We start from the raw sequence: 21,497 nt of genomic DNA, 5'->3' as shown, positions 1-21,497 counted from the left end.
TCCTCCCCACCATCACCAAAACTGAATGAAACCAAACCTGTTCTTCACAGAGACAAGTGGTGTCCGGGTACCGTGGCCACACCTGTCATCCCAGCTGCTCATGAGGCGGAGCAGGAGGATCACAAGTTCAAGACTCAAGAAATAAAGAGGACCTGGGGCGGGGTAGCTCTGGTGGGTGCGACCTCCGGTGCACCAGGTCCTGGGTTCAGTCCACGGTACTAAAAAAAAAGACAGGTGCTGTGTCAGAGTAACGCAGGCAGGTTCATTGCCTCCACAGAATGCGAGTTACACTGTGACTCACTACTCTGTGACAACTTCTCAAAGTCACACTTCGGTACAGTTAGTGGCTCGCTTACTAAACCGTAGCTATTGCAGAGTGTGCCAAGTCTGACCAGACCTTCGTCTTTGGTTCATACGATTCCCCTAAGTCCTTTTTTGTTTTGTTTTGTTTTGCTCTTAGTTATGGATGGACACTTTTATTAGTTTTTATGTGGAGCTGACGGTGGAACCCAGGGCCTCACACGTGCCGGGCAAGCGCTCTACCGCTGAGCCACCGCCTCAGGCCTCTCCTAACTCTTAAGGGCTCTCAGAAGACGCAGATCAGGGCCCACAGGGTCCCCTTCATTTCCCACCCTTTGTGCAGTGTTTCCAGGGACTGGTCTCCGGATGGCTCACCAGAGTGGCAGCCCTGGGCCCCTCAGATACTCGCGCCCTCCTGGTCTCAGAGCCAGACCACGTGGGTCTGTTGACATCTGTGTTTGTTGAGCTGACTGACGGCACTGAACTTTCCTTTCTGAGGAAGAAGCCACCCGCTTATCCCTTTCTGCCAGGAAGCAGCCGGCACTTACCTTTAAATGAGCCAGTTGAGTTTGGCCCCTGAGGAGCCTGCAGTGGCCTCCCGCTTGGTCCAGCATTTGCTGGGCACACATCCTGATGGGTGGCCTCTGGCACGCGTGTGTTCCTTGGTGGTGCTTTGAGTTTCCAGCCAGGCGTGAACCAGACGCAGCCTCTGAACGGCACGTGGGTCTGTTAGATTCAGCGGGAGGTCAGCAGGGTGGTGTCTTTGCTCTGCCTTGTAAGAACCCTGAAAGTCACTCCCGAGCGTCCTCGTCCGGAGGCGCTTGGCGGCCAGCTGGAGCGCAGTGTTCAGCTTGGGCAGGTCAGCTCCACGGGAGCAGGGCTTGGCCTCCCGTCCCTGCGCCCAGAACAACCGCAGCACGTGGACACCGTTAAGTCAGCGAAGCCCTCCACCTGCGAACACCAGGTAGCATCTTCACCGCGCCATGACCTTGTGACCTGTGCGGCCTGTTTCACGGACACTCTTGGTGATGGTCACAGGGTGGAAGGCAGCTTTGGCGCCGTGCCCGCGGGTGTCCCTGGGGCGGGCGGGGGCTGCAGAGGCTCAGCCTCTGCACCTCCTTCCCCGGCACCTGTGAACTTGCGCGTGCTTGACTGATCGGACGGGGGCCGAGTCACGCTGGTGTGTGGTGGGACCCGCCACCTCTTCACCCGAGGCACTCGCGAGCTTGGCTTCTGCCAGGTGAGTTGCTCAGGATTTAGTTTTAATGGACTTTGTGGGTAAAGGTGGGTAAGTGCTCTCGTGGCTGGACGTGGGTGCAGGGCCGTGGCCCGCCTGTCCTGTCCCCACACCCTGGGCCTTGGTGTCCCCTCAGGGCTTCCCAGCAGCTTCCTCCTCTGGCTCGTCCGAGAGTGCGGGTAACTGAGGGGCTCTGGCCTGTGGCCTCCTCACAGAGGACTCGGGGGCTGCCTCTCCTAAGCGCCCCTCTTTGTGGGATCCTGGGTGAGTGTACACAGCTGGGGCTCTGGCACAGAGAAGGTGGGGCCGGAATTTCAGGAACTGGAAAAGCTCTTTAAGGCTCCGGCCTTCACATCTTCTGTAGCCTGGGAAGCAGTGTCCGTTTGTGACCCGTGTCTGTGACGTCCTGGAATCGACCTTGCATGCCTGGATGTGGAAGTGCAGTGTGCTCCTTTTTGTGCTGAGGGGCAGAGTTGGCTGTGGGCTGCCAGTGGCCTCCTGGAGCCTCTGTCCTCCACACCTGTCACTGAGCCACCTCTGAGCCGGCAGGAGGAGACCATCTTCCCAAGACGCGGCCATGGGCGGCTCCCATTTCCATCCTCCACCTTCAACTGCCCCGGGCTTGATGGTCACGTTAGCCAGCGGATGACGGTGCTGGGTGTGAATGTTAGTGACAGAGGAAGGCCCTCCGCCTTCTGCTTTCAGAGCACCTTTGCATTAGGCCTACACGCGGCCTCCCCGTGGGTGTCAGCTCCTCAGTGTTGAGCCGTCAGGGTCAGGGTCAGGGTCAGGGTCAGGGTTCTTGGGTGGTATTTGACATTCCTGGGAATTTTACCTTGAGTCAAGATCAAAATGGCTATCCTGCCGACGTAGCGATTTTGTGTTGCAGTCTGTTTTCAGGGTGTTTAAGTATATTTTTATACCTGATATTTAAGTGTGTGTCTCGTGTGTGTGCGCGCGTGCGCGTGCGCGGGGCTGGGACGGGCGGCCTGCAGGGCAGGGCTTCCCCAGCCGTACTTCAGGGCGCCCTCTGTGGGCTTCGCCCGGGGCTCGGGCCGCAGCGTGATTCCCGGCAGAGGTCGCAGCCTTGCTGCGGGATCTTGAACGCGTGATGCAGCTGGGCGTGTCCTGCGCCTCGGGGCCCTGGGCGGGGCGGGGCCGGCCGCCCGTGCACACGTGACCTGTTCTGCTTGTCCCCTGCAGCCTCTATGCGGCAGTCTCAGGCAGAACCTGCAGACACGCGCCCGGAGATCTGGATCGCGCAGGAGCTGCGGCGGATCGGAGACGAGTTCAACGTGTACTACCCGCGGCGGGTAAGGCCTCCCCTCCCTCCTGTCCCTCCCATCCCTGCCCTGCAGGTCCAAAGGAGCATGGAGCAGGGCCCCCGGCTCTGGAAGTGAGGGCCTGGCCCACAGGTCACCTGCTGCTGGCTCTCCTGTCCTGCTTGCCGCTCGCTCCTTGGCTGGACTAAGTTGCCAGCCTTATGCAGGACAGGGTGTGAGGCCTGGGTGGGTGTGAGGGTGAAGGCCGTGGGCCTCGCACAGCCCCCGAGCAGCAGCTAGACTCCCGGCACAGACTCTGCTGCTGCCTGTGGTGTGGCTCTTTGGATGCGCACCGTGGTGGCCTGGCCTGGGGAACAGGGCCATCTGAAGGCCCCTGTGGCCTGCAGAGGCCCGTCATGGCAGGAAGCGTTGTCCTTCTGGCCCCTGTGCTGTCCTTGCACGTTTGTTTACTGTTTTTATTTATTTACTTATTGGTACTGGGGATTGAAACCAGGGCGCTTACCACTGAGCCGTACTCCCAGCCTTTTTTATTATTTTGAGACAGAGTCTCCCTGAGTTGCTGAGTCTGGCCTCGAACTTGCGATCCTCCTGCCTCCGCCTCCAGCATCTCTGGGCGTGCGGGCATGTGCCACCACACCTGGCTCATTTGTTGAAACGTATGGAGAAGCCATTAACCAGGGGCCTGGAGTTTGGGGTGTGCAGACTAAACAAGGAAAGCCGGCTGCCATTAGGTTTTGAGGTGTATTCTTGATCACAAAAAAAGGGGGAGGGGGAAACACGGGCCGCGTGCCTTCCGTAGACATGTGTTCCTGAAGTAGGTTTTGGTTGCCTGGTGGCGTGTGGGTGACCGTGCGGGTGACAGTGTGGACCCTCCTCACGTTTGGCCACCCGGTGCACCTGGGGTGGAGGTGACTGGGAGCCAGCAGCTCCCCGGGTGGCTGGTGAAGGCGCCATCAGTCACCCCGAATCTGGCGGATGGTGCCTGTGGGAAGTGCTCAGGTCCTCCTCGTCCTGCCGCTTCTCTCCCAGCCCCTCTTCCTGCGCCTTCTGTAGGTCCTCGTCCTGCCGCTTCTCTCCCAGCCCCTCTTCCTGCGCCTTCTGTAGGTCCTCCTCGTCCTGTCGCTTCTCCCGCAGCCCCTCTTCCTGTGCCTTCTGTAGGTCCTCCTCATCCTGTCGCTTCTCCCGCAGCCCCTCTTCCTGCACCTTCTGTAGGTCCTCGTCCTGCCGCTTCTCCCCCAGCCCCTCTTCCTGCACCTTCTGTAGGTCCTCGTCCTGCCGCTTCTCCCGCAGCCCCTCTTCCTGCACCTTCTGTAGGTCCTCCTCGTCCTGCCGCTTCTCCCCCAGCCCCTCTTCCTGCGCCTTCTGTAGGTCCTCGTCCTGCCGCTTCTCCCCCAGCCCCTCTTCCTGTGCCTTCTGTAGGTCCTCGTCCTGCCGCTTCTCCCGCAGCCCCTCTTCCTGCACCTTCTGTAGGTCCTCCTCGTCCTGCCGCTTCTCCCCCAGCCCCTCTTCCTGCGCCTTCTGTAGGTCCTCGTCCTGCCGCTTCTCCCCCAGCCCCTCTTCCTGTGCCTTCTGTAGGTCCTCGTCCTGCCGCTTCTCCCCCAGCCCCTCTTCCTGCACCTTCTGTAGGTCCTCCTCGTCCTGCCGCTTCTCTCCCAGCCCCTCTTCCTGCGCCTTCTGTAGGTCCTCCTCGTCCTGCCGCTTCTCCCCCAGCCCCTCTTCCTGCGCCTTCTGTAGGTCCTCGTCCTGCCGCTTCTCTCCCAGCTTCTCTTCCTGCACCTTTTGTTCCGTCTGGGTGCTTTTCAGAAGCTCCCCTCCCAGCCACACTCAGGGGCCTTGCCACACCGCCCTCCGTAACCAGCCAGCGGTGTCCCCGCTACTGGCCCTGGTCACTGCCATGATGCCGCCCAGCTTCTGGGACCCGCAGAGGCCGCTCCGCCTGTCGCCGGGCCCTCCTCCTGCCCTGCCCTGGGGTGTGCCTCTGTGCGCGTGGGTCGCGGTGCGTCCCCACGTGGTGCCCTCTGGCGCCCAGCGCGTGGCTGGTGGGTCACCTCACACAGCAGGGCCGACTCGCCGGCATCCGAAGTGGCAGTTCGTCTTCTGCGTGGTCGGTCTGGCTTGTACCTGGCCGCTGAGGTTGAGCTCCGTCCAGCTCCGCTGGCCTCTGGAGGGACTGGTGCTGTGTGTGGGCGGCCGTCCGTGTGAGTCAGCTGGTCCTCGGCTGAGGAGAGAGGGAAGTGGTCCTTTCCAGAGCTGCTCCAGTCCCGACCCCGGGTTGCGTCAGCCGTTCCTGTTGGGCGCGGAGTCACCTCTGAGCCAGGCAGTGAACCAGCCGTGCAGGGCCTGTCCCCTTCCCTGTCTTACAGGGGCTTGCTGGTGTCCCCTGGGAGTGGCCGCTGAGGGACGAGGCGCTGGCCCGGTGGCCTGGAGGTCCTTGCTCTCCTGGGGGCTCTGGACACCCACAGGCGGTGAAGCTCCGGTTCCTGCGGCTGGGCAGAGCCGGGGCTGCCGGGCCGTGTGTCGGGGCAGTGCCTCTCTGGGGCTCTCTGGAGGCTGCCGGGCAGGGCCTGGCTGGTGCTCCTCCTGGGGACCGTGGGGGTCGGTGACGGGGCCTCAGTGAAGCCGTGGCCATCCTCGCAAAGGCTGTCGGTGGCAAGTCACTGCAGTGTGTGGCATGAGGCAGGGTTGTCCTTGTCACCTGGCACCAAGGAGGCAGCAGCAGCGTCTGCTGTGGGCGCCCACCTCCCCTCCCAGGGCTCTGCAGTCTGATGCACCAGCGTGGAGGGGCTGTGTCCCCAAGGTGGGGCCTGTCCTCCCTGCTTTTCCTGAAGCGACTTTACGTTGGGCTTTGGCGCTGTGCGTGCGGGATGTTGGCGCTGCCCGGGATGTTGGCGCTGCGCAGGATCTTGGCGCTGTGCGGGATCTTGGTGCTGTGCACGCACTTTGCATGTCTTCCTTATACCCCGCTGTGCTGCAGTCACCAGTCACCGAGGAAGAACTTGCACTGGGGTGGAGTGAACGGTAGGGAGAGGTTCTGGATTTAACCTGATTCTGTTTTTTTTTTTTTAAAGAAAGGCTAGTTCGTCCTCCAGATTTTATGAATAGCCAGTTCAAAGCACCAGCCTCTGAAACTGCATAGTGACACAGTGACCCTGGGCCACAGCTGGCCGTGGTGATAGCTGTCAGACGGAGAACAGCCATTGTCTGCCGTCGCACCGTGGGCCATTGCTGAAGGTCGGCCAGACAGCAGGAGGAAGCGGAGGCGGCTGGACTGCCGTCCCCACTGGGGTGCCCTGGCCTCTGCGCCGCCTGCCTTCTTGCAGGCCTTGGCCTCCTTACGCACCTGGGGTCTGTCTGAGTGGTGCCGGGACAGTGCCTTTTCTCAGGTGTTGGCCTTGCAAAGCCCGGCGAGATGTCCTCCGCTCTCCTGTAGGAGAGGTGCAGGGTGGCCCTAGGGGTGAGCATTCAGGCCGCTCACAGGGAGGTGGGACATGGGAGACTCAGCTGTGAGGCTGAACCCCTGCAGGTGGAGGCCAAGCACAGGTGAGCTGTGTCCAGCGCCTTCCCTTCCCTCTGGCCCCAGGAGCCTCAGGTGACCCCGTGCAGAGCTTGCCGGTCAGAGCTTTGCTTGGGCTCCACACCATGTGGATTTGGGACAATGTTCAATTTTTTTAAGTAATTTCAGACTTGATCACTGTCACAAGAAAGGTGACTCGGGAGACTGGGCAGAAGGATGGCAAGTTCAAAGCCAGCCTCAGCAGCTCTCAAAAAATAAAAAGGGCCAGGCATGTGGCCGAGTAGTTAAGCCCCCCGGGTTCAAGCCTGGGTACCAATAAAAGGGGGCGGGAGAGCCCTTTGGACCTGCCGACAGGCTGCTTGAATGTCCTGGGTGGTGGTGCTGCGTCCCCCTTTCTCAGACGTTTCCTGCGAGTGAGAGCAGAGTGTGACCGGCAGTCAGGAAGTGCTGGCGTCTGGTCTGTGGGCTTGAGCAGGAGTCCCGACCACGTCGTGTTTAGCCCAGCCCCGCCCCAATAAGAGGGTGCTTTATGGCCAGGACCCATTCTAGGACCGTACGTTGGCTTTCTGTGTCTCCTGGCTTGGCTAGTTTGGGGCCCTGCCTTATTCTCTTGTGACAGTGACATTTCTTGAAGGACAGTTCTCGTTCACCCGCTCCCTCTCTGTGGTTTGCCTGGTGGTTCTTTTTCTCCAGTACCAGGGATTGAATCCAGGGGTGCTTAGCTACTCAGCCACATCCCCAGCAGTTTTTTAGTCTCCCTAATTGCTTTAGGGCCTCACTAAGTTGCTGAGACTGGCTTTGAACTCTCAATCGTCCTGCCTCAGCCTCCCCGGCTGCTGGGATCATAGGCATGTGATACTGTGCCCAAGTCCCCTGTGACTTTGTCAGTGTCTCATAGCCAGGTTGTCTGGCAGAGTCCCTGCTCAGGGAGACTGCTGTCAGCAGTGATGTGGGGACAGTGGGCCACAGTGGACGTCTATGTGACGATGAGCTCCGTAGAGGGGGCAGTGAGTGGAGGCCCTCTGGGGTCTGATCACAGAAGCACCAGGCCTTGGTTCACACCGCCTGCTGGCCCGTCCAGGCCGTACGCCGGCAGGGGTGGTTTGAGGTGCGCGTAGCCCAGGTGTGGCCCCAGGGAAAGTGGCCCGCCATCTAGTTTGACGACACAAGTTTAATTGGCGTGTCAGCGCGTGAGAGCTCCCTGGGACCGTGCGAGCCTGGAGTACGGGGGTCTCTCTGCCCGAAGCCCCCTGTGCCGTGGGACTCACGCCTTCAGGAGTGGTGGCCCGAGTCAGGCGCAGGGGCGAGGCCCGTGGAGCTTGCTCGGGAGCCACGCCTCACAGGCCAGAGGTGTGCTTCTCAGGCGGCGCGCTCCGATGGAACGGCTGCTTCCCGTCGCTGTCCCGGACGGGCTGCTGTCCAGGCTCGGCCTCCCTGGGAGCGTGGAGCTGGCCTGCGTTTTCCCTAGCGGGCGGCCGCTCACCGGTGACAGCGCCGGGTTGGCGACTGGCCGTGGAGTTGGGGGACCTTCCCCCGTCGTGGGCCTGGCTCTTCTCTGCCACCGGCAGTGGCAGGACGGTGGAGAGCACGTGGGCTCCCGAGGCGGGCGCCGGGAAGACCCTGCCCCGATGGTTTCAGCAGGGCTCGCCCCCGCCTTCCTGAAGGCTGGCTCTGACAGGAAGCTCCGCTCCCGGGAGGCTCAGGGACGGGGTGGGACCTCGAGCCTGGCACGCCCCCTTGCTTTGTGTGCAGGTTCAAGGGGAACATTGAGACCTGGAACACTCGGTGGTCCCTTGTCATCACCGCCTTCTGTCACACTGAGCGCTTCTTGGGCTCCAGCCTTTAGAAAGGGCGATGCCGGCACCTGCCCCCGTCCCTCTCAGCTCTGCAGCTGCTTGGAAGCAGGTGGGTGTGGGGACACGGGCGCCGGGCTGTGGAGGCGGCTGTGCGTAGCACCAGGCTGCGGGTCTGGACGGGCAGGTGCTCACCTGCAGGGCACCAGCCCGTGTGGCCACAGCCCTGAGCATGGCCCTGGGGAGCTGCAGGTGCCGGGGTTGTTCCTTGCTCTGTGGAGGAGGAGACGGAGATTCACATGGCGAGACTTGGCGCCCCTGCAGACACAGGGAAGGAGCGTCTCACTCATCTCCTGCTGGACCCGGGCCAACTGAGCCGCAGCCGGGAGGGTTGGTTGTGGTTAGAGCGTGTTGCGTCTCACTTGGGGCTTTCAGAACTGTGTGTTCCTGCTGAGTCGGATATCCCACCCACCAGGGCCTCCCGGGAGCTGTAAGGCCAGGCTCAGGTCCTGCAGAGCTGGTGTGGGGTGGTAGGAGCCTAGTCCTCCAGCCAGGCCTGGCCCGGGGTGTCCAGGGAGCTGAGACCACCGAGCAGAGAAAGGCCTCGCTGCACAGGAGCCCCCAGGCGAGCTGCAGAAGTGACCGTCCTGCAGCAGGCCTTAGCCAGAGCGGTTTCTCTAAACGACGCGTTGGAAAGAGAATCGGCGCGTTGGAAAGAGAATCGGCTCGGTTCGTGGAAACACGGTGTCTGTGTGACACCCCGGCCCCTCAGCTGCGCTGGGGGGTGCTCACCTGGGTTCTGGAGGAGTCGCTGCACCCAGCAGGCCCCCAGCCCTGCCCCAGCTGTGGTGCCGTCTCAGCTGACCTGGTCTTTGCGCACCATTGTGGAAGCAGCCCTGAAATCGGGGCGATGCTGGACTGGGGTTCTCGGCCTGAAAGTGGAGAGAGGGCCCGCAGGGCTCCTCGCGCTGCCCTTTTCTGCATGTGCAGTGCTGTTTGCTCCCTGGGTGCTGAGTGGGTGGAGGGACGTGGTGCGGCCCTGTCCTGGAAGACGCTGTGAAGGTCCCCGCATTCTCAGGCTCCTGGACACTCATCCTAGCCTGGGGGACAGACCATTGAGAGGGACATCCGAGTCCCTCCTGGTCTCACAGTCCAGAACTCAGTCCCCTGTAACATGTTGACACTTTTCAAGATAAATATATTTAAAAAAATATATTCAAGGTTCAGGACCTCGAAGTCGCATAAGAAGCGGGTTTTAAACGGGTTGGTTGCCTCTGAACTCGGGGTGTTGATGTGCTTTGCATTTGCCTCAGAATCCGGGCTCGCACTCCCTTTGGCACAAGAAGAAGATCCTGTCACGTTTCCCTTGTTCCCTTGACTGCTGGGAACGTACCTAGGCTGTGACTCTGGCCTCAGCCTCACGCTGGTTCTTGGGTGAGCCTCCCCTTCCCGCTGTCACTTCTGGTCTCTTGGACGTCACTTTCACTGTGCTGTGCGCTGCTGGGTCTCCCGAGCTTCCCCTCCAGCCTGCTGAGCGCAGGAGTGTCTCCTGCTTTCTGGCATCTGGCCCCATGGGTCTGGGCCCTGCCACTGGAGCGCAGCGTGGCGGGCGTGGTCTTGCCGAGGTCCCCGGGGGGCTTCATTCTCGCTCGGGCTTGGTCGGAGGCCGTGTTCCCGCTAAGGCAAGGCTTCCTGCTGCTCTGAGGAGCGTGGCCTCCGGGCTCAGCCCGCACTCTGGCCTGGCCTGGCACGCCAGCCTCGTGTGTCCTCCCTGTGGAGCTGGGGGGGTCCGCGGTGGTGGGCGCCGTGGCAAGGAGGGTGGCTCCGGCACCCGTCCCGTCCCGCTCCGCCACCTGCAGCGCAGGAGAGCTGCCGGCCCTGGGTGTCCTGAAGACTCAGTGCAGGTGCCCAGCCACTTCGTTCAGCGATGGCAGTGGGCAGTGGTTCTGACCCCAGGCGGGCAGCCTGCAGGACTGGCGGGGAGCGGAGCGGCTGCTGGACGCGGGCTGCTCTGCGGGAGGAGAAGGTGTGGCTAGACCTGAGGGTGGCACATGCCCCAGGGCTGGGTGTCCTCTCCTGCAGCCCTGGCTGTGCCCACAGGCCCTCTCAGGGTGGGGCTGCAGGACGGTCCTGCTGTGCAGGCGGCCACCCCCTGGGAACCAGCTCAAGTGTCCCTCCACTCTGGGGACCAGCCCTGGCTGCCCTACCCTCCTGGCCGAGGTTGCTGCCTTCCCTTTTGCCCTGTGCCATCCTTGTGGCTTCCTGTTTATGACCCTGCGCTGACCAGGGCCTTGGGCCAGGCCCTCGAGCCCCTCGTCCAGGGAGCCACAGGGCCTGGGGAGCAGGTTTCTGGGGGACGGTGCACCTCAGGTCATTGAAGGGCTCACCCAGGGCTCCAGGGACGGCCTGAGAGTCACTTGGCCAAATCAGCCAGCTCACACAGGGCCGGGGAGGGGACGTGGGATGCGGCCACACGCGTGGTCACCGGGAGCAGGTTCATTTCTTCAAGTGACCCCATCACCCCAACGTGCCACTGTAGTAGATCTCAGTGTTTTCACAGTTAGACCAAAGCAGTCCCTCCAACCTCAGAAGGGGTGTTTCCATCCCAGGGGAAGGTAGAGGGGTGATCAGGGGTCAGTGGGGCTGCGGGGACAGTGCCTGCGTCGGTGGCCACACGGCAGAGCCTGTGCTCTCCTGGGTCTGGAGGCCGAAGCCCGAGGCTCCTCCTGAGGCCCCTCTGCCTCTCCCTGTGTCCTCACGGGTCGTCCCTGCGTCCCGGTCTCTATGAGGAACCCTGGTTGGGCCGCCCTGTGACTTCCCGGAGTCACCTGTGTGCCTACGGTCACGCTGAGGCTCTGGCCTGCGACATGGATTTGGGGACGTGACTCAGCCTTCAGAGGGGACGTCCAGAAGCGTCGGGAAGGGCGATGGGGTCTCTTCCTGGTTCTCATTCGAGGTTTGTTTTAAATGCTTTTAAGAAGGCAAGAGCGACGCCGCACTGCCCACTACCAGGGGACTAAACGTGTGCTTGGCAGGCGTGGACGGGCCGGAGTCAGCCCTGCCGAGTGCACGGCGCAGGTGGGCACTGGCCGGCTGCTCTGTCCCGCCCCGCGCCAGGCCATTTGCGCGCAGCTTGCGGGGCCGACCCTGCCGTGTAGGCATCTCACTGGCGGCCCCACCCCACGGTGCCAGTGCTGTCCACCTCGGCTTCCGTCCTCGGCTTTGCACTCCTCATCCTCAAACCAGCCAGGTTGCTCTGGTGGGCACCCGAGCCAGTGCCAGCAGGCCAGTGTGTGAGCTCCGCCACGTGGGCCGTGCCCGGGCCGCCGTCGGGGGCCGTCAGGGCTGGCACTGCTCTTGAGTCGTGCTAATGGCTTCCTCCGTCCAAAACCACTTGCTCGCTTGTCCCTGGGGGGGCAGCAGGAGCCGTGGAGGCAGCCCTCGCTGGTCAGGGCCCGGGCCTGCCTCACCAAAATGTCCTTGGCCCCCCCCCTCGGCCTCCCTGGTTGTCTCTGGACACCTCTCGTGATGCGACCGTGCACCCAGGGTCACGGCCACTGCCCTCCACCTGTCCCTCAGAGGATGGCAGAAGGTTCTCCTCCGATGCCATCAGGACTTGGACCCGAAGCCTGTCGGCCGCAAGCAGTTGGGCCTGTCCCCGGGGTGGCCTGTCCCCGGGGTGGGCAGCCCATCCTCTGGTCGCTCTGAAGACAAGGTGGCCCCAGGGAGTTCTGAGAGGCCCCGGGGGGTGGCTCAGCCTGTGGGAGCGCCAGCTTCCCGTTAGCAAGTTGTGGTTTTATTTTGAATGAGCCTCTTTCAACCCATTAATATCAGTCTGCACCGAAATCAACCTTCCCCTACATTATTCTCACACAGAAGAAGCAACGTGATTTTGAAAGTTAAATCAAAACAAAGCAATCTGTGTGCGAAGCCGATAAAAATCGCAGCTGTGGTCACGGAGCGCGTCTGCAGGCCCCGCTGAGAGGAGGCTGATTTCCTCCCCTCCTGTCAGGGAGGGAAGGGGGACGCGCTTGGCCTGCTCGGGTCCGAGAGGGTGCGGCTCAGCCTGGCCGTGGCCGCGCTCCGTCCCCGGGCTGTGGAGGGCAGCGGGTCTGCTGGGGCTGGTCCCTGGGGAGGACTTGAATGTGAGCCAGGGTGCCCCTCCTGGCACTGACCTCGGGCTGCTCTGCACCTGCCCCTCACAGTCACCTGCGTGTAGACGGACCCCCAGTGGGTGCCCTGAAGACCCGAGCGGCCTGAGGCTGAAAGTGATCTGCAGGTTCCTCTGCAAGTGGCCTTTCTTCTGTCCTCGCTTGCTCTTTGCTCCTGGGCTGGGGGTGGGAGGTGGGCCACCTTGGCCTGGCGTCTGTGACCATGAGACTCATGGGCAGTTGGTGTGGTCAGCAAGCCGCCCGGGCAGCGGGGCCCCAGGGCACACCATCGGCGGCTCCACTTAGCTTCTTAGGGCAAACGACCCCAAATCACTGATTTTTCAGATGGATCACAGCTGCCAGAAATTCGCCGCGGAGGGCATCTGGGACGTGGACGCGTGTGCAGGGTGCGCATGCTTGGGGGCCCCCAGCTTCCCCAGCACCACACGCTGTTGGCTGGGTTGCTGTCCTGCGGTCAGGCGGTCCCTGGGCACGCCTGCCCTGCATGCAGGACGTCATGTCTGCAGGACCTGGACACGCCCCCCCAAGTCTCAGGGGTGGGTGGTCCCATGAGGCACTCGGAGGGGCTTCACGGCGACCACAGGGGCGGGAGGTCTACTCAACACAGGCGCCCCTGGACCAGAGGGACACTAAGAAGCTTTGCTTTTATGTTTCAGGTACTTTTTAATAATTACCAAGCAGAAGACCACCCCCCGATGGTCATCTTGCGCCTGTTGCGTTACATCATCCGCCTGGTGTGGAGGATGCACTGACAGAGTCTCCCGGGTCGGACACACGCAGGCCCTTCGCTCCCGCCGGGGCCAAGCCCAGCCCACGCCCGCAGCCCCTGCTCTGCAGCCAGTGCTTCCCCAGCGTGGAGGGCGGCCAGCGGCAGCACAGAAGACCCTGCGTCCGGTGGACTTGACCTTGCCGTCCACCGCGCCGTGCCCGCTGGAAGTCGCTGCGAATGTAAATGGGGAGGATTCCTTGAGACGCGGGAACTGGTCCGGAGCGCGATCCTCTGGAGAAGGGCGTTTCCTCGCGGGCTTCCCACCTCCTGGAGCAAGAGCAGGTTTTTTTCACAAAGGCGATGGAAACTTTGTAACCAGCTTGTGATGATTTTGTACTAAGAGGTGGAGCCCATGCCCTATCTCAGAGGATCGCCCACGCCCTGCCGTGGAACTGAGCCAGCTAGTGCTAAGGCTGCCTTAGTTTATTTTCAGAGATTCTAGACAGAAGTCTTTAACAGGGAGGGTTGTGATGGTGCTCCCCCCACCGCTGTGTCTTTGAGCTTTTTTGAGTTGTTGTTAATACCAAAAGTGAAGAAATGGAACTGGTCAGGGGCACGCACGTGGCGCCTCCTGCCCTGCACACTGTTTACCTCCCTAGCCTCCGCGGCCTCCGTGGCAGCTCCCGACTGTCCTTCCTGCTCCCCGGCGAGGCCGCTCCAGGGGTCTGGGTGCTGGTGCGTGGGCGTGGGGTGGACGTCCTCGCGATAGCAGGAGTGGTCACCGGGCATCTCACGCCTTCGCTGGTCTCTGACTGGCGAGCTGGGGCGTGCCACGTGGGTCCCCTGGCCCACAGGGACTTGTCCCGGGGTGTTCTGAAGAGGGAGCGCCATGCCGTGGCCACAGGCACACTTGGCATCGGCCCTTGGGGGCCACATGCTGATGGCCACCAGCCCAGCTGCAGCCCTGCCTGCTGGCCCCTCCCGGGAGTCCACATAGACACCTGGGGCTCCCTATCCTCCTGGGGTGTGACGCCTGCCCCGATCCTGCTCCTCTCAGCCCACGTTGGAAGGGCAGCTTGTTCTGCCTTCACCGGTACCCTGGGGCAGGGTCCAGCCTGTCCCTTGAGCCTTCCAGAAACTTGGCTTTTCCATTTTCTGGAAATGGAAAATGGCTTTTCCATTTTCTGGGGTCTATCCGGAGCCACCCGGGCTGCCACCTCTGTGGGGCGCACACTCTGTACCTGCCCCTCCAGGCCCTTGGGATTGCAGTGCACCTGAGGCTGGTTGGTCAGTCATTTCAAGAGCAGGAAGACTGGGGAGACCCAGGAAAGACACAGACGGGGTGGGGCTGCCAACCCTGTGATTCTTCCAAGTCACAAAACCTCAAATCATGAACCAACTTTTAAAAGGAGCGCGCGAGCGTTCAGAGACGTCGGCAGTGCCAGCCGCTCCTGCCCTCCTCCAGATGGAGAGCCCGCGCTGCCCGTCACCTGGGTGGGTGGGAGCCGCCCGCGCCCCCCACGTGTGCGTGTGTATGTGTGTATATACGTGTACAGACACGCATCTGTATATGCTGCCTTTGTGCTTCTTAAGTAGAGATGATCTGAGCAAATGCGCTTCCTCTTTGTATCTTGAAAGCTGTGCTGGAGCCCAGCTTGTCCGCTGACGTGTCTTGAGCCCTCTGTGGTCACACGTTCAGCCCACGTTGCAAGGCGGGGTGGGGGTCACAGCGCGGCCCTGCTGGACACACGGACACACACACACACACACACACACACACACACACACGCCAAAGATGCATTTGGTTCTGGGCCCCCGCCTCCCGGGATCTCCGTGCTCACATGCCAGTCTCTGACTGGAGCACTTTAGGTCTCTTGAGCCCCGTGACTCGGGGGACAGGTGCCCAGGGCAGCACCAGCATGCTTAGGGCTGACTGGGTGGCAGCCTGGCCGCCAGGCCGGCGTGGAGCAGCTGGAAATCCAGTCCTGTGCGCGGCAGAGGCGTCACCGGGAGCCGGCACCGGAGCCTGGAGAGATGGCGGGCATCTCTGTACTGTACCCACTGATCACAACGCCCCTGCAAAAGGCGTGCCTCCCTGCCGTGGGCACACCTTGGCTTCTTAGTTTTTATTATCTCTTGACTTTTTTAGGGGGGAAGAAAAACCCTAGATCCCTGTTTTTGAAAATGCGGGTTTCGTGCCTTGACAACCTCTCCTGTGTGAGGTTTGTAAAAAGTGTCCTGTGACTTCACACCGAAAGATTTGTGATCTTCCAGTTCCCTTCCCAGAAACCAGCTGATGAAGAATTTTTGGAGGGGGTGGAGGAGTCGAAGAAACCAATTTAAAATTCCTTTCAAGTAAAGTACAGTGAGATGCAGTTTTCTCCTGTTTCCCTTCTCCGTGTTGTATATATTTTGACTATTTATTAGATTAGGAGGTCATTTATCAACTGAGCCAAATGTCTGTGTGCAATTTTATGTCCCCTTGACCTTTCTTGTAAAATTTTGTACAGCATCAATGAGTAAAAATCACTGTTTTTCTAAACCTTTTTCAGAATCAAGGATTGTAAATATTGTAGATTCTTTTTCTGTGTAATGTGGCCTACTGTTTTATAATGCTGTAACTTGTAGAAATATTGTATATTTATTTTCTGCTTATTTAATGTCTTAAGTTGGAAAGTGTTGACATCCCTGTCCCCCATACCTTGCCATCCCGGGACTCGGCGCCAGCTCCCGAGGCGGGAGGTGGTGACTGGTGGGCTCTTGCAGACCGCGTGGTCTTCCTGGGGTGGCCTCTGGCTTCTGTTCCTGGTGGTCAGCTCCTGGGCTCTGCTGTCCTTTGGATGGAGTTTGAGAAACTAGCGTTCACTCCAAGAAGTGCTCAGCAGCCTGTGTTCCGGAGCAGCTCGCTTCTCTCAGGAGCAAATTTGCTAACTCCAGGCCTGTCTTTTAAGATGGAAAAGTAAAAAAATAAAAGTATTATCAGCAAATGGGAAAGGTTCTCCCTGACAACTCAGCATCGCAAGGGACAAACTGCCCCCTCTGGAGCACAGCCACCTTGCGGGTGGTCCAGGGGGAAGGCCAGGCTGGCCCAAGGGACTGTGGCTCCTGTTTCAGAGCCACTCGGGGCGCCTTCCGTCACCAGGCCCTCGTTGGCAGCTGGCAAGTGAGTGGCTCTTCCCCACCTGCCTGCTGGCTGCTAGGCTGAGGCGTGGCCTGACCTTTGCCCCTTGGGCGCTAACTGCACACAGCCTCCGCCATTCAGTCACTCACTGCATCCGGTCAGCCTGCTTCTCCAGGTCCCTGCCCTCTTCCCCATTCTCTATCCATCCCCTTCGGGAGAGGTCGGGGCCCGCTGAGCGCTGAGATGTGGAAGCTCACGGATGCTCCAGGGACATCTAGTGACCCTGCATGGGCGGTTCTGCTGCCCCTGCTGGTTTAGCCTGGTGCCTGCGTGTGTCCCTGGCACACGCGTGTGCGGGATGTGGTCGCACGTGTCGCTCAATCAGCTGGGGTCTGCCGTGTGCAGGGGTGACTTGACTCCCCGGGAACTTGAGGCTGAGCGCTCCCTGGGTTTCCGCGCAGGCTCTCTGACCACTCGTTACTGTATGGGGCCTCATCAGGTGCCCACTCACAATAGCACTGACTGTCTAGCGATCCGTCACTGTCTCCCCAGGACCCAGCATATGTAGCATTGTACTGCAATTTCCCTGGCTGACTTGTTTTGCACTGACGAATTTTGACAGGGTAATCGCCACTTTACTTGTGCAATACTGCTGTAAATAACTGCAGATTTTTTTTTTAAGAAACTCAATCTTTTATGTTCTTAATGAATTTTATATAAATAAAACCTTCAACTAGTTCTGGTGAGCTGTTTGATGTTTTCACAGCAATGGGGGCGAAACAGCTAGGCTGGACAGGAGTACCGGCGCAGCTGCCCTTGGTCAGCCGGAGGACGAGCGGGCTACGCCAGACCTGCGGGTCCGCACTCCAAGTCTGGTGGCATACTTAAAAGCAAACCGTGCTTTTCAGGTTTTGAGTTAGCTCAGCTGCCCATCATCAGAGGGCATGGGGGCAGCGGGTGTGCTGGGAGCAGCTCTGCTCTGTGTGCCCTGCCATCTGGCCTGTCACAGTCTGAAGAAAACAGGAAAGATAGGAAGTCCCATGTGACTGAGGAGAACGGGCTCTCCTGCAGCCCCTGCTCGCAGCTCCAGTGTAGAGTGTCCACCAGCTTCTCAGATGGGCCTCCAAGCTCCCTGATCCAAGCTTGCACTGGATCGGGGCTGACTGAGAACTTAGAGCCTGGCCTCTGGTAGAAGTTGTTCAGGTCCACTTAAGGACATGACTTGCCACTTGGGCTCTGAAACCGGTCCTGGGAAAGTCGAGCTCCAAACATAAGAATATATCCGTGCTTCAGTTTTAATTAGGCGAGCCATATATAAAGGATCTTGTCAATGCTGCTGGTTTATTTTGAATTATATTTATTTCAGATCACTCGAGCCCCCCTCCTTACCACTGTCATATTGCACTGTGTGTGTGTGTGTGTGTGTGTGTGTGTGTGGTTACACAGTGGTTTTGCACTTGCTATAAATACCATAACCTAGGTGGTTCTGACTTGGGTCATAGATCTTTCTAGAGTAACTGCTTTCCGGCCGCTGGGTGAGATGCCAGGGCACAGGTATAAGGGCTTCTCTGGGGCCTCCTGCTCTGGTGGAGGCAGCTTCAGCCCAGTGCCACACCACCTGCAGGATGAGGTAGCCACATTGGTGTCACCCTGGCATCCTAGCAGGGAGTGGGATTGAGTGGTTTAAATTCGAATGCTAGTAGGACGATCATTTCAGGCATTCTTGGTAATTTGCTTTGTTTTCCAAAGTGCTATATTTACTTTTAATTGAATTTTCCCATTGATTATCAGCTTTGAATATATTTTGGACAGCCAGGCATGATGGTGCATGCCTGTAATCCCAGCAACTCAGGAGGCTGAGGCAGGAGGATCGCAAATTCAAGGCCAGCCTCAGCAACTTAGTGAGACCCTATCTCTAAATAAAATAAAAAAGGGCTGGGGATGTGGCTCAGTTGTCAAGCACCCCTGGGTTCAGTTCTGGTACCAAAAAAAAAAAAAAAAAAAAAAAAAAAATTTACACACACACACACACACACACACATATATACATCTGTATAGAGAGAGCAAAAATCTCTTATTTATAGGCAGTATTTATCCTTTAGTCTGTTACATATCCTTTTTCCCTGGCATTTGATTATGAATTTTTTCAAACAGGGAAGTCAAAAGGATTTCCTAGAGAACAACCATGCACTCTCTCCCTAACTTTGACCTTGAACATTTTAGAACATTAGCAACATCTATCCATCTATCCATCCATCTTATTTTGGGATGCATTTCAAGCAGGTTGTAGTCATCAATAACCTTGCCCCTAAATATTCAGCATATCTATAACATTTTATGTTTTTTCCCCCATAGAGCTAAAGTTTATAGTAAAACACTGATGTGCATTAAGTGTACCTCTGCTGAGTTTCATCCAAGGAAAACACTTGTCACCCAACCCCTGTCAAGATAGAGAACATTACTGTCCCTCTAGACAGTTCCCCTCTGCCCCAGGAGGGACCTCTGTTCTGAGTTTTTTCCCACCTTAACTAGTTTTGCCGGTTTCTGGGCTTCCCATGAAGGTAGTCACACGGTGCGGTCACATGGGTCTGGTTTCTCCTGCCCGACATGATGTTTCTGAGACTGTTAAAATGGTCGTGACTGGTCTATAGCCTTCTTAATGGACATCTCAGCTTTTAGCAGTGCAGGCAACGCTGCATAAGCTGCTGTGAATAAACTCACTTTTCTGTAAAGGTGTATTTTTGTTCTGCATGGCTTTTTATTGCTTGTGATATTTATGCAGAAGTTGTCTCATAAGAAGTCAGATTTGTTGATCTTGCTTTAGGTTTCTGTGTTTGACACAACTTCTCTATATCACAGTTTTAAATATCTTTTATTCACACAGCCCTACAATTTGGGAGTTCTTCATCTTAACCTAGGGGTTTTGTTAGGGATACGCAGTACGAGTCTGTTTCCACACCACCCGCGGCCAGCCGGTCGTCTTCCAGCAGCCTGGAGTGAACCTCTGAGAGGGAATGCATCGAATCCGGGTCACACGGTCCTGATGCCCAGCTCTTCCCTTTTCCGTTCATCTTTTTGTTGAATCCATATTTTAATGACTACTTTTGTAATGTATTTTTGATTTCTTATTTTTCAAAATTGTCATGGCCGTTGTACATTTTTTCTTTCACATGCGTTTTAGAATCAGTTTAAGCTTCTCCAAAAGCTCTCTGTGGGTCTTGTTTAGGATTACACTATTACATGTACATATACGATATTACATATGATGTAATACTTTTCTGCTGATTTCCAAGGGGCACGGGATTTTTTTTTATTATTTATTTTTATTTTTTTCACATTTTATTGGTGCATTGTAGTGGTACATATTGATGAGATTTATTGTTGCATATTCACACATGCACAAAATACAACAATATAATTTGGCCAACATCACTCCCCAGCATTTCCCCCCTCCCTCTCTGCTTTCCACCCCTTTCAGTATTCTTTTTTTTTTTTTTTCAGTGTAGAAAGATTTTTATCCAAATGGCTCAAGATTTTTGACAATTTGTCAAGATAATTGACAATTATGAGAATAAAGATGTTTTGTGGTATAAAATGAAAAGTGACTTGGAACCTAAATGTTCAGATTCTTTTTTTTTGGGGGGGGGGCATGGGATTTTTAATCTTATCAGACTTGAACTAATGCACTTGATTTTTCTTCATAAAAATCTGTGCATCTCTCGTTAACCCTTTTCCCGGGGATGGGATGTCTTATCTGGCAACCGACGGTTCTTCACCGAGATTTCCCTTTATGCACCTGCCACTCAGTACCCCCTCTGCCTCTGAAACTCCCTCCCTGCCCTTGGTGCCACGGGAGCAGCCAGAGCCCATCCAAAGCTCTTTCCCAACACTGCATCTGGAACAAGCCAGGCAAGGAGGACACATCTGGAGGTGGCATCCCAAACTCCAGGGCCTGTTGGCATTCCCTGGCCTTAGCGCTCAGCTGCCTGGTCTCAGCAGCAGCTTTCCATTGTTCCCAGCCAGCGCCTGCCCCGCCAGTAAGTTCAGTGCTGAGTCACAGTTGACTAGCTGGCCACAGATGTACCAGCTGACTCATTTCTACCTGTCAGAAGGACTGAACAAAAAGATTGCCAGAAGTTCTCCATGAACAATGTACATCCAGAAGCTGTGAGTGACAGGCTGAATGTTAAAATTCCCCACTGCCAAGAGCAGAATGGGCTGTGCAGAGATGGAAAATAAGGTCAAGGGTAGTGTCTTACCTGCTTGGGTAACTTCTACCATTCGCTTGGTCCCCTTTTCCCAGAAACTGACATTCCTGGGAAGACCCCAAGTCCTTAGAATCTATCACCCTGGAGAAGATATTTTGGCATGTTGAAGGCCCTTGTTTTGAGCAAGTTACCATCTTATTGTATGTGTTATCAGATGGACCCAGAAGGCAAGATGGTAACTCCTGAGCCTCATCTCAAAACAAATTTGAGAAGAATTAACTTTAACAATGACCCTTCATCCCGGTGGTTAAACAAGATCAAACGTGGGACCCCCCCTCTCAAAATCCACTGTAAAGATGTCATGTTCTGTTGTGGACTTTCTGGCCCAAAAGGGACATGGGACAGCTTAAGCAACCCATTATTTTTTCAGTAGTTTAAATGATTGTTTCCTTAAATAAAAATAAGTATTCAAACCCTACCACATACCAGGCACAGACAGAATATAAAAATGTTTCAAACCAGGACTTATTAGGGAGGTCCTGTTCCTCAAGGCCTCACCACCGGTGAGCAGGAATCCGTAGCACACTCTAAGTGGAGTCCTCGGGAGTGTTTCGGGAGGTGCGATGCTGGGGGTGCCAGGCCCACAGCTGTCACTGTTACAGGCCAGGACCTGCTAATGACCATTAACTGCTGGGTACCTGCTGTGTGTGAAGCACTGTCCGAAGCATCTCAGAACTCATTTTCATCTCAAAAAAAAGAGCCCTTAGAAGTAACGACCCCAGGTGTACAAATCAGGACCCTGAGTTAGCTTAAGCCACTCGCCCAAAGTCCCAGACTGGTCAGTGGCAGAGCCTGGGTGTGAATGGAGGCGGTGTAGCTGTCCCAGCATGCACATCTTACCTCTGGTCCCTTCCTGGGGCCCAGCGAAACTGGAGCAGGAGGTGGAGGCCAGCCTGGGTCTGCCTCCGGGGGATGCTTATGAGACACCTGTGGGACAGCCGCACTTCAGAGCAGTCCCAGGATTTCTAGGGACTCAAGATTCTGTGGCCTGCATCTCCAGGGAGTGCGTCTGCAGTGCCACTCAACCACCAGGGCATTTCATCTTCAACAGTGACCCACGGTGGGACCCCAAGTCCTGCACTTCCTGTCTAGTCCCGTAC

The 21,497-nt window shown here is 57.6% G+C and overlaps 1 protein-coding gene across 9 annotated transcripts in view; it reads left to right on the top strand.

Moving 5' to 3' along the window:
* Bcl2l11 (BCL2 like 11) overlaps positions 1-14,148 on the top strand; it is a 34,795-nt gene extending 20,647 nt beyond the window's left edge. For 4 of the 9 annotated variants that reach the window (XM_047523304.1, XM_047523305.1, XM_047523303.1 and 1 more), the window contains 3 exons: positions 2,741-2,850; positions 12,624-12,685; positions 12,956-14,148. In XM_047523304.1, coding sequence (XP_047379260.1) covers positions 2,741-2,850; positions 12,624-12,685; positions 12,956-13,394 — 611 coding nt within the window. In that variant the 3' untranslated portion in view covers positions 13,395-14,148. The remainder of the gene's footprint in view (positions 1-2,740; positions 2,851-12,623; positions 12,686-12,955) is intronic. The other 5 variants (XM_047523311.1, XM_047523307.1, XM_047523306.1 and 2 more) reach the window with 2 other exon arrangements.
* Positions 14,149-21,497: the final 7,349 nt, after the last annotated feature.

This window comes from Sciurus carolinensis, chromosome 13 (genome assembly GCF_902686445.1).
Source record: "Sciurus carolinensis chromosome 13, mSciCar1.2, whole genome shotgun sequence".
Lineage (NCBI taxonomy): Eukaryota > Metazoa > Chordata > Mammalia > Rodentia > Sciuridae > Sciurus > Sciurus carolinensis.
Note: the sequence above shows the minus strand (reverse complement) of the source record. Positions and strands in the feature narration are given on the sequence as shown.